The sequence below is a fragment of the Festucalex cinctus genome, chromosome 20 (assembly GCF_051991245.1).
Source record: "Festucalex cinctus isolate MCC-2025b chromosome 20, RoL_Fcin_1.0, whole genome shotgun sequence".
NCBI classification, from domain to species: Eukaryota; Metazoa; Chordata; class Actinopteri; order Syngnathiformes; family Syngnathidae; genus Festucalex; species Festucalex cinctus.
The window spans coordinates 20,193,726-20,211,748 of NC_135430.1; the positions used below are offsets into that span (position 1 = coordinate 20,193,726).

An 18,023-nucleotide genomic window follows, 5' to 3' on the forward strand; every position below is an offset into this window, starting at 1 on the left:
CAGGAACAGCATTTTCGAAAAACACAATTTTAAAAATACCATCATATGAATGACGAGGTGGGCTCGTTGCTAAAATGCTCAGGTCCAAAAGGGAGACACGTCCGGCACGTGGTGACACACTTCCCGTGGCACCTCCCAAATAAAAGTAAATATACATTTTAGCAGTTAAGACATTTTTATTGTGACGAGGCCGACAACAACAGCGCCACTTACTGTGCGCAAATGGCATTTTCGGAGCAACACGCGACTGCACGGCGTCAGCAGCTTACTTCGAGCCTTGAAACTAATAAACAGGGATGGTCGATACCACTTTTTTTCAGACCGATACTCAGACCCTCAGTACTCAACGATACCGATACCAACTGCCGATACTAGTAGTACATTTTGACAAATAAAAAAAAATCACTAAAAGATATTTTTAAACAAATATATTTCCTTTAATTTTGAAAAAAATAAACAGTAGTCTTAATGCTCAAAATAAAACACAAAAATGCTCTTTTAGTTTAAGATTCACAATTTTGAAGTATTTCCAAACCGGTGAAGTTTTGGTGAAAAAACTGCTGCAAGCTAGCGCCACTTACAGGCAAGGAGGACTCACTTCACGTCTTCGGTCGCTTGTACTCGTCTGCGTCACGAGTACTCGAGTACTTGAAAAAAGGCTGGTATCGGCCCGATACCGATACCGATACCTGGTATCGGTACTCTCCCATCCCTACTAATAAATGAATTGTAACGCAACACATTTCACATACAATAATGATAATGGAGTTTCAAGTATGGGCAGAATAATTAGTAACTTAGATTTTTCCGTTTAAGAAAGGAAAAAAAAAAAGTTGCCTAACGCCGTGATTCTCAACACTGCTGAAGACCCACTGTAAATATAAATAGATTGTGCAGGTTTCCCTAATGAAATGTCTCATGAATGCATGAAAATGTTTGTTTAATTCGGAACGCTGTGTTCCGATTTGCCTTTTTAGTGGCCCATGTCCAACTACTTAGAATGTAACATTTTTTAGCCTCCACCGTCTGTCGTTGTTGTGGGGGATCAGCGACACCGGTGCCCCCACCAAAGCTATTTGGGAACGAGACGGGGGTCAGAAGCTGCGGATCTAATTAAAGCAGCCCGGGATTTCCATTGAACGCAGAGAAGCCTGCAGGGGCTCCTCGTGATGCAGCGCCCCGAGGACAAGAGCCCCAATTGGGGGCCCCCCTCTATCTGTATACGTGGTTCGGTAATTCGTTCATTAGGAATACGGTGTCACCTCGCTCCCATGTGACCATGTGTGCACTGCCCATGAGTGTGCGTTTGCGAGTCTTTTTTTTGGGGGCGTTGTGTTCAGTCGGGAAGTTCATCCAAGATGCAGCTGCGTTGTCTATCCAATCAGTGCTCGCAGGCTCCCCTCGCTCTGCTTCGACAAGAAATTAATAGGTGGCAGCATCGATGCGTTAAATTACTTTGCGTTGGACACTGCAGACAAGCCGATTATTTATTCTTTTATATGCTCCATATTAGAGCAGCGGCCTTCTGCTTTTGCTATTGTTTTTAAATGAGATCTCGTTTCCCAGTGCAGCATAAAAAGCAATCACATTAATGTTTTAGTGTCCATGAATGGATATTAGGCGTCCTATTTGCAAATAATGACATATTTTAACTGTGAATTAGAACATATCATCCTTGAAAAATTTGTTAAATAATATGAAATTAGGAACCGTATATTGTGGTTGTTTTTATAACAGAATTACACAGCATCAGACTGCAAGTTTTTTTTTTTTTTTCTTTTTCAAAACTAAATATGGGAACAGAAATTGATGTATTAAAAAACATCTTTATGTTAAAATGCAGTTTTACGCCACAGCAAAATAAACTAATGAATGCCAATCAAAAATTGAGCATTTGCATACTGTGGTAGGTAGTTTATGATCTAATACCAGTGATGGGACATTTCCAAGAATGTTGTATAAATGATCATTTGAAAAAATGTAAACATTGCTGAGATAAATAGAAATAATTATAATTGTATAGTAACATTTCCTAATTATTGTAAGAAATCACAAAGATCAATGCCTTCACATACATGACCATTATTAATAATAAAATATACCATTAGCATTAAATTAGTTATTAATTAATAATTAATTAGTAATTAATTTGCACTATTAGCATATTATTGGTCTTACGCAAACACATTGCCGGAACATCCTTGGTCACAATTTAGTAAATTAATTAACAATTTGCCACAAATTATTGGTCAGTCCAATAATCCCATTATACTATACAGATCCCCCCCCCCCCCCCCCCTCTATGTTTTTTTGTTTGGCCTGTTGTTTTACTTGGCAAGGCAGGTTTAGTGGCGGGGGTGGGTGGGCTGTGTACGCGCGGCAGGGGGACGCAAGTCCTCGTCTCCCCCCCAACGCTGGACCGCTGTCAGCTGGAATCTCCTTCAAACCCCTGCTGCCGCCCACGACGGCATCGCCTCACGCCGCCTCTGCACATATGCACGTCACGCGGCGTCAGCGCTAAGGTGCTTGCTGACCTTATTGGGCCCGACGCTAGCATATTCCCTGCTGATAGCCATGATTGCCATGCTCAGGTAAACTGTGCGTGCCCTCTCAGCCCGCCCTTCGCTTTAAAGGTCCGTGCTCGAGTTTGACTGCTCAGCGCCGCGCACCGACGCGGATCTGTGGTCACGATTCAATATGGCAGCTCCAGGTCTTATGAGGGTGACTCTCCTTTTGTCTGCTCTATTTCACCTGGTTTCAACACCCTTGTAGCCGATTCACATAACTCCGTCTTTTTCCATGTGGCTGGATTTCGTAATAGGAGAGTGTTGACTCACAAAGTGGCCGGTGAGGACCAACCATGCTCAATTTTCCCTCAAGTGTTATTTGAATATATGTACAATGGAGCGAAATTTTAGTAAAAAAAAAAAATGGCTGGCAGAACGGCCATGTAGAAATTGGAACTTCTTAATCCAACTAACAATCGTTGATTTTGATGGAAAGTTGCGACAATGGAAACTGAATCTGTACACTCTGGTATGATTTTGTCGCAAAATCGGTCTCCAGGGAGAATATCTTCTGCTGATTTGTCCAAGACATTTTCAGGGCAACTATAGCTGCAAATGATCATCCATAGGTTCACCTTTCACGTCCTGCAACAGAAAAGACATTCGTTAAAAAATGGATTTTTTATCCAATAAAATATGGGTACGCATCTTTTTGGGTCACCCTGTACATAGTCCTGTGATAGGATACGGTGTAGAGAGGCTGCATCCTGAACACTGATGTCGACTGTTCATTGAGGATGTTAGATTAGGGCTCATGATGACTAGATAGATGACTTGAGCGAGGCCGTTGCGTCGCTGTTATTTGTCCTTGCTTGGCGCCTTTCTATCTGTCTGCATTCTGACATACGTATCCGGTAAAAACCAGTTAAAGCCACCAGGCCACACATTCTCACATGGGGAGGTTGAGCCGTTCGCCCATGTGGGCGCGCGGCCTAGACAGTATAAGTGCAGGGACGATTCTGAATAGAGCAGTTCCTCTTCCTCATGCTATTGGAAGAGAGTTTCCGCAGCTGTGTACTCGATCTTTCTGGCATCCAGTAAACAGTTCAACTGAGACAATTACTGTTAGTATAATGTCGTGAGCATTAAAATACAAGAACCAGTGGAAGTTCCCACCCAGAACTTTACAAGGAGTTTGCACTGTGGCCATGCACGCATTATTTTAAAATTATTTTTAATCTTTAACATGGTCTTAAAATGTTTGAACAGCACAGCTTTTATGATGGCGACAATTAAATATGGGAATAATTTCTATTTGCATCATTTCAGTTGGGAAAATTACGTACAAATTGAGCAAATTATACGACACCAAAGTCACAAATGACGGTTGATAATGGCGTCTCCTTTATGACACAAGTAGTCTTGTTTATTAAAGTACAAAACTGATATCATAATGTTAAAAAAAAAAAAAAGACATGCATGGGATGGTTGTCAAGAAAGATGTAATGCAGGAAATCTTAATTACATAGAGCAATGGCTTTGCTGGCTCCACTTGTATTAAAAAAAATAAAAATAAAAAATTTTAGTAATACTCAGTGTAATTTCAAATGACATTTGGTAGATCTTCCACCCATGGGAGTCGCTTCTTCTGACACGCGGCTAAAATTCTGCATTCGTCCGGCACTCTTGTAATTTATTGCATCTCATCTGTCCACGCTTTTGATTTATATATTGATTTGAAAAATAAATAAAAAGGGATAGGAACCTACGCTGGAGCGCCGTGATGGACTGTGTCGACACGCCGGAGAAGAGATATGAAACATTGGGAGGAAATTAGATATTATGCCCTCAAGACAACTGCAGCCGGCAGCACATTCATTATTGGTGGGATATTTATTATTAAGAATTCCTCTTCATGAGTGACTGCTGTGGAATATTTCGCCGCCTGCTTGGGAGCTATACAAGTCAGCCGCGTGAACAGTTGCCACACGTGTTTGTTTGCTGCCGTGTTGTCATCATGCTCTCAAAGCAAAATGCTTTGGTTTGCCGCATGTCGGACTCACAAGCACAGTGCTCCGGGTGCAAGTGAAAAATACGTGGCACTCTTGGCCGTCACACCGTTGAGTCCATTTGTCAAGATGACAGGAGCAACATTCTCAACAACAGCGAAACAGCCGTTAATAAAAAAAAAACAAAAAAAAAAAAAAACAGAACTTGCCAGGATTTCTACGGAAGCGTATTGCATTGACTTGGAAAAAAAAAAAACTCCTGTTTTTCTGACTAATTTTTTTTGGGGCGGGGATGGGGGGGGGGGGGGGGGGGGGGGGGGGGGGTTGTTTTATTGAGTAATATCTGAATTTTTTTTTTTTCTGTTTAACTGAATATTTTTATGAAAAAAAAAATATTCAGAAAAACAGAAAAAAAGTTACTCTGGAAAAAAAAAGGGGGAATTTTTTTTCCCAAAAAACAGAAAAAAAAAAAAATCTATTCCAAAAAACAGAACTTTTTTTTCCCCAAAAAACAGAAAAAAAAACAAAAACAAAAAATATTCCCAAAAACAGAAAAAAGATATTCCAAAAAAAAGAAAAAAAAAATACCGAAAAAAAACAGCAATTTTTTTTTTCCAAAAAACAGAATTTTTTTTTCTTCCAAAAAAAAAAAATAAAAAAATAAAAAATAAAAAATCCAAAAAACAGAAAAAAGATATTCCAAAAAAAAGAAAACAAAAATTCCGAAAAAAAAAACAGAATTTTTTTTTTCCCAAAAAACAGAAAAAAAAAAAATTCCAAAAAACAGAGCACCAACTTTTGTTTTTCAGAGTAACTCCAAATGACTCCAAATGACTTGGTGCAGACCTGTATATATGACTGGATAGCCGATCGCTCATACACGCCCGTGCCAAGCCATTGAAGTCACAGGGCGGCCATCTTGTGACTCCCATGTCGCGAGCAGACTACTGTATAAACTATACGGTATATGTACAGGTGAGACATTTACAGCTCGTAGGCAGTTAGTATAAGGCCGGAGGCGGGCTGGAGGGGGGTTTGTGCCGGGGTGGTCACTAAGATGGCCGCCCTGTGACTTCAACGGCTTGCACTGGGCTTTCGGCTATCCAGTCATAAATACAGGTCAGTGGTCTGAAACAAGTCACTTGGAGTCCCAAAAAAAAATTACTCCGAAAAACAGAAGTCGGTGCTCTGTTTTTCGGAATTATTTTTTTTTTTTCTGTTTTTTGGAGAAAAAAAAAATTTCTGTTTTTTTTAATCATGTTTTCCCCCTATTTTTTGGAGTAATATTTTTTTCTCTTTTTTAGCAGAATTTTTTTTGATGACAGAAAAAAAAAATATTCAGAAAAACCACAACAACAAAAAAACATAGTCAATAAAACAAAGCTCCCAAAAACATTAGTCAGAAAAACAGGAGATGATTTTCTTTTTTTCAAGTGACTGCAATGCGCTTCCGTCGATTTCCAACCACCGCTCTGCTCCAATTTTAATCACAGCGCAGTGAATTTCAAACAGCAAATAAGGGCCGCTGTCCAAGCATTTCCAGCTCATTTCCAAAACACCGCAGTTCCCCTTCACCATCCTCCTCCCCTCCATTCCGCGTCAATTACCTTTCCTCCTGATCACTTTACAGCTTGGCGGCACCTGCGCTAATTGTAGCGCTCCAACGCTCGCTGGTATGTTTTGCATCCTTAAACAGAGTTTTAAGAGGGGTGTCGGAGGGGGAAATGACGGATAAACATCGAGCCCGGGGGCTTTTTGGTAAAGCGTGGCTCAGCCTAGCAGATGGCCATCATATTATATAGGGAAAAGTTTCTAACAGCGGCTGGGTGGGATGGCTGGAATGAATGTGAAGCTGTAGGAGGAGGAATAACGGGGTAAGTAAAGGAAGGATAGAAGGATGGATGGGAGGAAGTCAGGCTCTTAAAAAGAAGAAATTGATTTTTGGTTGCATACATGCTGTGGAAAATCTTTTGTGCAATCCTTAAAATATATTGATTTCATATTTATCTTCCCAACGACTGTACCCTACGATTATATTATTCTCTGCCATTCTATAATTTATATATATATATATATATATATATTTTTTTTTTTTATAGCATTTTATCATCATCTTCACTATAAGTATACTTGCATATTGTTGAACGGTTCCAAAGCATAACTCTGTGCATTGTATATCTCTGTTATCAATAAAGTGTGATTGAAAAAAAAGTAGAGCTAGAGCGGAAAATTATTCACACGACAAATGTACACTTCACAAAAAATAGGGCCAGATCCACTAAAGCAGGGCTGTCCAAACTTTTGCCATTTGAGGGCCACATACAGAAAATCAGAAGGACACAAGGGCCACATCATGTTATGAAGAGAAATTGCGTTTAGTCCTAAAAATAGTACAAACAATTTATTTGTGCTTTTGCATATTTAGAAAAATGCTACAGTATATAAACCAATTTATTCCAGTTTATTTGTAATATGGCAGTAGGGTTATTATAGTGTTGGAAATTTTCATTTTAGTTTTTATTTAGTTTTGAGTTTTTTAATTTTTTTTATTTAGTTAGTTTTAATGAGTTTTCAAGGTGGGTCTCTTAGTTTTAGTTCTTTAATAAATGCTTAATTTTAGTTTAGATAGTTTCGGTATTAGTTTTAGTTTTTTGTTTTTTTTTAATGTGTATTACTTGTGCACAATATTAAAAAAAAATATATATATTAGTTTAGTTGTTTAAAAAAAAACACCATGGGAGCAACAAAAGGCACTTTTCTATTGGCTGCTGCTAGATGACGTCACCTCTGTGTGACATACTTTCAAACGGATGTGGATGTGGGTTTTTTCCCTCCATGGTGTGTGGGAAAGAGTTGGTTTAAAAAAAAGGCCATCGATGTGTATGTAGACAAGGTCTAAAAAAAAAAAAATTAAAAAAAAAAAAAAAAAGGAAGACTCCACAAATGTAAAACTGAAGTCCAAAAAATGAAACGAAGCCTTTTGGATTAAAGATGTCTTCCACAACCTAAAGGAATCCGGCTGCCTTCATTCCACCTTTGTAAATTATCACGACCTGCGCGACCAAGAATAGAAACAGACGTAGCAAAATTATGGATTTCCTAACATATGTTGTACCTGCTGTACAGTGAAGGCTATGAGACACGTTTGCGTGTGTAGGGGTGCATGTGTGTGTGCAAAGTCCGCGTCAAAGGTACTATAAAAAAAAAACACCTTGCTGCCCCCTCTGAACTTATAATGAATGGGCTGCCAGCCCTCCCTACTGTGGCTATCTGAGGTCATAGAACATATTATATAGCAGTCTATTTTCCTGGGATGATGACACTTGCCATTATTTATTCCAAGAGGCTGCAGCTAAGTGAGCCCACAGGTTGAATTGGCCTGGTTACCTGCTGGGATTTGTGTGTATGTGTGTGTGTGTGTGTGCTGGACTGGAAACAAAAAAAAAAGGAAACTGGAGTTTAAAAAAAAAGAAAAGAAAAAGATGGTAGTGTCCTTAATATGACCATTTATGATGACGTGAAACAAGCTCACTCACTTCAACTACACTTAGTATCAAATATGATGAATAATTTGCATTATTATAATGATACCAATAGCCAACTATTAGAGCAGGTGTGTCCAAACTACGGCCTGGGGGCCATTTGCGGCCCGCTGTCCATTTTTTTTGTGGCGAAAAATGCTAAAAATGGCATTTGAGTCAGTTCAAATAAAATAAAAACAAAAATGTTTGGAAATAGTCAAAGTAAGAAGGGAAAGTGTCGAAAAACACAGGTGCTATTAAAGTTTATTTTAGTTAACTAAAACTAACAAAAAAACAAAACAACTAATATTCAAAAAAATTTAGTGATTTTAAATGTGATTTTTATTGATTTATTTTGATATAAACCGGAATAATGACGTTCCGCCCATGGTGTTTTTTTAAATATTGCGCACAAGTAATATACATAAAAAACAAAAACAAACTAAAACTAAGCATTTATTAAAGAACTAAAACTAATAAAAAAAACAACTAACAGACCCACCTTGAAAACTAATTCAAACTAACAAAATTTAAAAAAACAAAATAAAAACAAAATAAAAACTAAAATGAAAATTTCCAAAACTATAATAACCCTATTGCCATATTACAAATAAATTTGAATAAATTGGTTTATATACTGTAGCATTTTTCTAAATATGCAAAAGCACAAGTAAATAATTTGGACAATTTTAGGACTAAACACAATTTCTCTTCATAACATGATGTGGCCCTTGCGTCCTTCTGATTTTCTGTATGTGGCCCTCAAATGAAAAAATTGGGAAGAGGGTGCGTTACCTCAACTGAAGTTTGTATACAAGCAAACAAATGATCCTAGCTATGCTGCAGAGACATCACAACATAAATGAAAGTGTTATTCCAACACAATCAAAAAAAAAAAAAAATGTGGACATTAAAGGAAAGTAAATTCCTATGTGGCTTTGAAAAATGGACAGAGTTCTCCATGTTGAAAACGGGGGTCAGCCTGCATCGGTGTAGTGTGTTGAAAGACAAATGATGTGCTTTGCCTTGGGTCAACTGGGCCCCCCCCATCCAATAATGACCTTTCAGGGAGGCGAATGGCTGTTCCCGCAGTGATGAAGCAGCACTTATGAACGCCGCATCAGGGGCGTGTTTATTGCCGCGCTCATTTTTTAATACGGCGACACGACCCCTCGACCTCTAATGCGCAGTTTCACTGTTTCATCGGTCAACAAAGCTTTCCCATTTTTGGTGATCGAGTCAAGCAGAACCAAGCCGTGGTCGGCAGCTAAATACAAACGTAAGAAATAAAAATACTAAAAAAAAAAAAGCCATGTAGACAGAAGCTTCGATATTTTACGACTTACTAATTAAGCCACTTCAAAGTTTCCTGCCAGGAAGTGAGACTAAAAATCGCAACGCAACGTGCACACAAACACACAACCAGTGTTTTGCTGGCTGTTAGTATGACCTTGGATTGCTTGGGTTGCCATTTTTGTTTTTTTTTCCCCGTACTTGTTTCACACTACAAGAGACACTGGGATTCATTTACAGACAGTACACATAAATTTATCGTCGCTATGTGAAAAACTCGTCTATTTATCTTTTTTTTTTTTTTTAAACATTTGGACACAAGTGATTTTGATTCATCATCAATACACTCATTTGATTTTTTTTCTTTATGGATGCAGCGATATTTCTTCTAATTTAGAATACGTATAAAAGACAAAATAAAACAAAACTAATCAATAACAACTGACCAGAAGTGGTTAGCTAGCTTGTTTTTTTTATGCATCTGCATTATTGCAAATCATGGGTGTGAGGCTCATCAATTGCGATAAATGCCGACTCACTAACATATGCAAAGTGGTGAGAGGATAAATAGGCCCACGTCAAGATATGACTGTGATGTTGCATATGCGCTGAACTGGAGAAAAAAAAAAAAAAAAAAAAAAAAAAAAAAAAGTCTATGCATTTATTAGTTATGGTGGCCCATGTTGTACATCTTATGATTTAGTATTCAAAATTCACATACTTTTTTTTTTTCTTGGGGGGTGAAAGACATACCTCTGTCTTTATTTTTGTGGTCTTTCTGTAACACACCACAATGCTACAAAAAAAGTTGTTGATGTACCCAATAATATGGTGAGTGTAAAGTCACACCCTCTCATACGTTGTAAAACTCATCAATACGCACAGAAGTTGCTTTATTGTATAAAGTGTGATTCTTTCATCCAAACAACGGGTTAGCAGCTTGTGGCAGTAGAGTGCAACATTCCCAAATCTAACCATACAAGAGAGAACATTCTTTCAATGACAAAAAAACTGTTAAAAGAAAAAGAACAATAATAACAGTAATAAACGTTCCTGTTGTGGCACACGGGCAGGAAATGAATATTTACGATGTAGTTTTGTTGAAGTGGGGAGCAAACCGTCACATTTTATATAAATTCTTTCCTTCCAGTTTTTTTTTTTTTTTAAACAAATTTCTAGTGCAAAACTGTGTGATACGGCTTCTCTGGCTTCCCTTTCAAAAGTCTTCAGTGTTGTCGTCCACATTGGGAACGTATTGGTGTGCATTCAAAAAAAAAAAATAAAAAAGCCCAACAGCCACCAATCCCTTTTCCGTTTCAGTTGTCTTCATTGGATGTCACAGTTCAGTCATGTTGCATGTGAGCCTGATTGGTGGAAAAAACAAAAAGAAAAGAACGTAGAACCTTGGCTCAATTTTGATTGTATGAGGCTCAAAGCCTGTGACGGCATCCGCACACGGGTGCTCTTCTCATACATTTTGTGAGAGAAGTCTCACTTTCTTTCCCGTCAGCAGCCAGTTCCGAAAGTCCTTGATTGAGGGAAGCTTCATTTTCTCACGGTTTTTACTGTAAACATTCAAGAAGATGCCAAAGACCACGAGAAGGCCACCCCAGACGTACCTGTGGGAAGGGGCGGGGGGGTGGGGGTGAGTTTGGAGGGGGGTGATAGAGGTTTAATATTCTACAGTGACGACAGTTTATTTTCTTTTGTATTATTTTGTTGATTCATCAGTGAATAAAAAAATAAATAAGTACATTTCCATTTCAAAGCGATTAATATTCAGTTAATATCAGTTTTCTCGCAGATGTTCGCAAAAGTCACATTTTGATTCAACACAAAGGTGAGCCTGCTTTCGTGGAGTATTAAAGGAACTGGAGAGGCTGAAATGCTTTCTCTAAATGATAAATTGATTATCGACAGAATTAGGTCATGATTAACTTGAAAATGAATAAGTTGTTGATTTAATCAATTAGTTATTGCACCTCAAATCAAGACAGTTTGGCTAAGTTTTGGTGATCGATTGATTATCGGCCGGGCCAATAATTGGCGCCGATATAGGGCATTTTAACGAGTATCTGTATCAACATTTATAAAAAATAAAAAATATATATATAAAAAATCCGACTGGGAAAAAAACACAAAAAAAAAAACATATCTTTCTATCTCTAAATCTTAACTCATGTTTGTCATGTAATACAGTGCAATTCTACAATTTTACCTATATCATATCACTGCATCCCATCAGTTGTTATTAATGTTGATTGGATCTCAACAATGACCAAAGAGTTTAAGGTGAAATTTGGCAAGCATAAACAAAAAGAAGTTGCAGTGAGCTTGTGAAAGTATTGCCATTGTGTGTGAGAGAAATCACGTGAGCAGTAAGAAAGTCGACCTTTTCGACAGAGCCGATGAATAAGTGCGGCAGTGAGAGTCATAGAATGAGGAGACAGAGGAGTGGAGTACAAAAAAAAAAAAAAAAAGGTACAGCAAACGGACTGAGGACATGAAAACGAGGGTCAGGAAAGGCAAATCCAAGTTTTCTTAGTAAAAGCAGAGTTCAGTGGTCACGTAGTTAAAAAGAAAAGAAAAACACATTGGCCAAAGTCCAAAGGTGGCAGTACTTACTGAAAAGTGAAGGGCTTGGTGAAGAACATGAAGGAAAACACAATTGACATGGCTTTCCGCCCTGTGGTCACTACAAAAAAAAAAAAAAAAAAAGTAAAAACACAGTCACGGTTCTGGCAACGATTGTTTGACTTGGAGCAAAGTGTTCAAGACGTTCTCACATGCCTTTCTAATGACCAGTATTTTGTGGGGAAATGTTGTAAACATCACTAAAGTCAAGTCCAGATATTACAAAAAAAAATAAAATAAAAAAGTAGGAAAACTGACCTGTAACTGCAACAAGGGCGTCAAACAGTTTGATCAAGGCCAACACAAAGGAGACGCCCAAAAAACCAACAAGAGAGAAAAGGAACGCATAACCGTACGTCTTCACAGGGTCCTACGAGAAAAAACATTTAAACAGAAAATTCATATTGGATCAACACAATTTCCTCATGATGAACTATTAACTAGAGGGTTCAAAATGTCTCCACATGAAAACTGTCTGTAGCACTAAAAAGTTTGCCTTTAACTCAGTTGCTCCCAATAACATGTAAATACGTTTTTTTTTAAATGTTCTAAGTGTCCCAATGACGTATTTATACGTTTTTGTTTTTTTTATTTTATGCTAGAGCATACAGAAGGCTTTGATGCAGCCTCTCAACTGCAAAGAACGGTTGCAGAAATGGTAGTTATTACACAAACGGCCAGCAGGTGGCAGCAGAGCAAAGGAGATCAACCAGGGCCATCTAGAAAAAGCTAAATTACTTCGAATTTTAAATAGATTTGTGAAAACTGATGAATCTTAGCTCTCTTCTAATGCTAATTGCTGCAAAACAGAAACAGATAGAAACATACTTTTTTTTCCTGATGAAAGAAGAGACTTTAATCTTTCTTTTGATGCTTTTATAGCAATAGAACACAATATTCTGTGGGCCTTGCAAAATCAGTCAAAATCCAGTAAAACAGCCGGGAGCGAACGGGATTGCGAAATGTGAAAATGGCTGGGGAGTGAAAGAGTTCAAAAAGGGCTCATATCTGCCACGTGACCTTTGCAAGTAAGGTGTCATTAATTATGTGCAATCTCACCTCTGAGAAGAAAGACATTGCTGGTCCGAGTCCACCCAAACAGATGAGCCCTGTCAGTATGTACACAAAGCCGATGGAGTACGAGTACAGCACCTGGAAACACATCATGCTTTCTATTTATTTATTTTTTAATATTGGAGAATAAAGTGTAATTTCACATTCACTACAGTAGGTACCAGTGGCAGTCTTAGTTATTTATTTATATATTTATTTATCTATCTATTTATTTATTTTTTTATTTTCAGGCAAGCTTCAAATTTCAATGTCACAACCACCATTATGTTTGTTTTCTGAATATTCCTGTTAACATAACAGGCTATTTTAATGAATTAAAAAGAGGCTAAATATTCTTTATTACTTTGTTGCCAATCAATTACAATACTTGATCAGTAACAATATCCCCTGGTTAGACTCGGAACAAAGTCGATGTAAAACGAGCTCAGATGCAGACCTCCCTTTTCTACCACAATCAATCCATAAACTGAGCTACTTGTAAATAGTCAAGAATTCACAAAACAAACAAAATCACTAAGTCATCACTTGCACCTTGCAGATACAACCCCAATTTGGCATAACCCAGATTTCAAACGAGGCAACAACAATACTTTCAAAGCTGTCAACAAAATGGAATCATCGCTTCCCCAACAACAATTTCATGACATGAAATACCTTAACTCAAGAATACGGGCTTGGGAATACTAAATACCATTTCAGAATTGGAGGCATTATGATGCTTCATGGCTTTCTCCTGCACATTTCCAATAACAGCATCAGCACACAGTGCCAGGGAAATGATGAAAACACCTGCAGATAAACAAACATCTTAAAACATGCAGAACAGAATTTTTTTTCCATTTTTCTGTTACTATTTTTTTTAAGCACGCTTCAGTACTTGCCTGCGACGTTAAAGTTGGGTGACACGTTGCTGTCAGCAAGTGTGAACCAGATGAGTCCGAAACTCATGCAAACAGCAGCGGCCACATCAATCACACTGTAGCGTTTACCTAAAACACAAGGAAACAGAGCAATGATGACAAACGGCAGCTGAATGCAAATCTGAACGCAAATAGTCTTGATTCAAGTGAGTTATACCAGAAGCACATTTAGATATCTTAGCGTCGTAAACTAAGGACAACATATTTTTTTTCAGGAAAACTTCACGTTTTCAGGGGTGATTCTAAAGTTTTGAGGTTTTTAGAGGTATGTTTTGCCCTTCTCTTAGATTTCTTCAACCATTTATTGTATATAATATGGAAAAAATGACATTTTATTGGTTTGTTTTTCTTATTTTGATTTCAATGAATATTTGGCTTTGAACGTTCCAATTCCATGCGGCCTAACAAACCACAATGGACGGAACTTTGGCTCGTTGAACTTGCAGACGCCATCGCAGTCACGATCAGTTATTCTTCACTGATGAAAAACAATCAAAAAAAGTGTAAACTGACCTTGTACGAATACTCCACCAATCATGACGGGAATTAGTTTACAGCACTTAAAGATGACCTGTGTCGGGTAGTTCAAGTAACCCAGAGAGGCGTTAGAAAGGCCAATGGTGGCCACCGTTAGAAATGCGAGAATCAAATACGTCTTCCCAGGTATCCTGGAAGACAAGAAAAAAAAAAAAAAAAACGTTCATGAGTTTTATTATCTAACCAAAAGAAGTCATTTGATGATCTATGATGTAGTTTGACAAACAGTTGTACCTTCTGCGTTTGTCTTTTGTGAACTGAAGTTCCACGAGTCCAAAGAGAGAATAGAAACCAAATTGGACCAGAGTCAGGTACCAACTAAAGGACTTCAACCCTTCCAGAGAAAATATTAGCTCCTTAGGAGCAAGACAAATAAAGAAGATGGTCACAATGAGTTTCGTTTTTTTGACACATATATTATTATTTTCATTTTTCAAGGTGCCAAATAGCTAGTAGAGTATTTTCCTTATTACCTGCACATATCCATAAATGAGGAAAAAGAAGAAGACTCCGCCCACACAGATGCAAAACTGTACGGGGGTACTGAAGTTGCTAACTTTGATTCCCAGAATCCTCAGTTCCTCCAGAGATTTTATGTGAGGGGACATCACCTCGGCGGACGGCGGGACAGATATTGAAATGTACTTCCGCGAACTGTTGTTACCCACTAGGCCATATTTCGCACTCATTGTGTCCAGCATCTGCTCGTGGCTGTGTGAAGACAAAAGATAACAACACAATTGATCAATTTAAACTTTTCATCTGAATAATGTTGCATATACTCTACATGAATTAATGCAACATTCTTTAAAGGGAGGAGCCATTTTCAGCAGTAAAAAAAAAAAAGTTTGATTTTGTTGTATGTGGCCCCCACTCGCTCTCGCACCCCCCCGGGACTCTTGTGAGGAATAAGCAGTTAAGCAGTTAAGAAAAGGGATGGATAGAATACTTGAATAGATGTAATTAGAAGTAATATGTAGTGCACGACACGTTCATTTTGTTATTGTATGTTACATTTAAAAAGTCCAGTTTAAGTTAGTAGAAAATAGTATTTTCTAAGTAGTATTTTTATTAGTTTTATAATACAGCACTAATGGAGAGTAAAATTCAGTCAAAGTATACAGTAATTTAAAGTAAATATTGCTTGCGTGTTTTTTAAAAATAAACTAATGACAGGCAAAATTTACTTGCACCCCTATGTAAAATTCAATGAATATATTTACTAAATAAATGCTAGTAAATGTTACTTGAGCTATTCTTTTGTAATAAACTATTGACTATGCAAGTAAAATTTACTTGAAAAATCATCTTCCAAAATTTACTCAGATTTTCTGAATGGAAAAACTTTCCGAGGTCTTTTCAATTAAATATTACTCACTTTTTTTTATTTTTTATTTTTTTAGTGTGTACTGAACACTACACATCATTTGCTTTATTAACACTATAACTATTAATATATTAACAGTGGAGGGATTTTAGCTTTTTTTCCCCTCCTTAATTTCAAACTTAAGTTCAAGATTTTACTTTAATGTTGTACTTTATGTGAGATAAACAATAACATCCTCTAATAATGAAAAGCTATTTTGTGTGTTAAAACACATAATTCCTTAAAAAAAAAAATGCCAAAGAAGGCAAAAAGGAAAAGAATGTATGTTTAGCTTGGAAGAATGTATATTTAGAAGACAATTTAATTTCGTTTGCCAATGACGTACTTACTCAGATATAGATTTGTACTTACTTCAAATAATTTGGAGGGAAGGTCGATAACCCGTGCAATTAATTAATTTGCTGACATGAACAAAACACTGCACTACCACGACGCTAGATTGTCATAACGTCAAATGTTGGCGGAGATGTTTGAAAAATAATAGTAAGAAAATAAAGGAAAATCATTCAGTCGACAGACAATCTAGCTAGACTGCTGCTACTGAACACTAAATCAAACGTTGTCATTCCAACATCAGTCAACATCTGAGCATCTGAGTAAACTTAAAGGACAGACCCTTTGGAGCACTTCATTTACATATTTGTAACGCTTTACGCAAGAATACAGAATTGTGACCAGCCCCGTTACCTTCAACAACACTTCCTGGTATCTTTACGTTGGTTTATGTTCCTCTTGTGGGGCTATTCCGGCGAAATGCATAACTCTAAACAACCCGGAGGCATATTTACTGCTGATGAAACTCGCCCATAATCCTCTTCACCTTATGACAAGCTGTCAATTTGATAAAACAAGCTAAACAAACATGCTTGCACACACACACCAAAAAGCCCTATGGCTAGCAAACAGCAAATTGCACTAGCACAAGCAGCCAACAACTTCCGGCATGCGGTGACCAAGAAACTGTGATTCTATTGGTCGACAGGGGTGCGCGTCCAGCCTATAGTCACGGACTAACATATGAAGTCATGTTATAAATCCGTACCTATTATTATTATTATTATTATTATTATTATTATTATTATTATTATACAGCTTCCTGTTTGTTGTTTAATATTAAATAAGTGCTGGCCGGTCTTCAGCTTAGTGAGTTCGCTATTTAATCATCAACCTCCCCATGAATCTTTTCCACTCATACGACACACTGTTAATGTGTATATTATTAAGTATTTACTCAACTCAACTCAAGTTTATTATATTATTATTATTATATAGTTATAGTAATTGTCTTGTATCAGTAAATCATGTTTTTGTTTACAGTAGGACATACCTCCAAATTTGGAGTACATATGAGGTTAATATGATACATATGATGACATTTGGAGGATAAGCTCATAGCTCATTCACAAATCTATAAACAAGAGCCAAAAAACAAACAAACAAACGAAAAAGGACCCTGCCTACAGTAAGTTGCAGCGATATTAATAAAGGTGACGTCAATCCAAAAAAAGTCTTTACAATAATTTGATGTATGTCTAAAGTGCCATTGAGTCCACAACGTTTGATAAAGTTTATAAAGCAGTGTGTTTTCTTAAGCTTAAAGGTTTTAATTTCATTGTTAGTATAAAGTTATAAACCTTTATAACAAATGTAGATTTTCTTTTCAAATAATAAACAAGTAACAGTATAAAGATGACATATGAAATATGAAATAATCACTGAAACTTAGCGCATTATTTGATGAATATGGCCAGAGCTGGTTCTGGCACTGCCACCACAAAATGGGTCATCCTGTTAGTGCCACAATCCAAAAAAGGCTAAATGTAGGAGTCAGACCCTTACCGGGATGCTGAAATTCAAATTATGCACTCACAATGTGCGAGCAGGTTTGTATGAAAACAAACAGCTGCAGTTTTCGAGGAAGGGCAAGTGACCTGGGGTGAGACGGGAGTTAGAATTTCAAAGTAAACAGGAAATGGGTATACAAAAATAAAAGCATGAGCCCTCTCATGTCCACCCGTCTTATTTGTGTGCGTCTACCTACTGAGCTCAGCCATATTACAACACTATGATTCTATGGCAAATTTTTTCATTTTGCTTTTTTTTTTTTCCCTGCCCATTCTTCTTCTCTACTCAGTATTCCT

The 18,023-nt window shown here is 37.3% G+C and overlaps 1 protein-coding gene across 2 annotated transcripts; it reads right to left on the minus strand.

Annotated features, from left to right (window-relative positions):
* Nucleotides 1-10,206: 10,206 nt before the first annotated feature.
* On the minus strand, nt 10,207-17,803 carry slc35b3 (solute carrier family 35 member B3). 2 transcript variants are annotated; one of them, XM_077509554.1, is made up of 10 exons: nt 17,722-17,803; nt 14,969-15,206; nt 14,730-14,851; nt 14,472-14,626; nt 13,920-14,027; nt 13,730-13,827; nt 13,024-13,116; nt 12,223-12,334; nt 11,956-12,025; nt 10,207-10,949 (listed from the first exon to the last, which is right to left on the minus strand). In XM_077509554.1, the coding sequence occupies exons 2-10, from the start codon at nt 15,194-15,196 to the stop codon at nt 10,799-10,801; spliced, it is 1,137 nt and encodes a 378-aa protein (XP_077365680.1). In that variant the 5' UTR covers nt 15,197-15,206; nt 17,722-17,803; the 3' UTR covers nt 10,207-10,798. The 2 variants fall into 2 exon arrangements, with proteins under 2 accessions (XP_077365680.1, XP_077365679.1); XM_077509553.1 differs by lacking the exon at nt 17,722-17,803 and adding an exon at nt 16,570-16,830.
* Nucleotides 17,804-18,023: the final 220 nt, after the last annotated feature.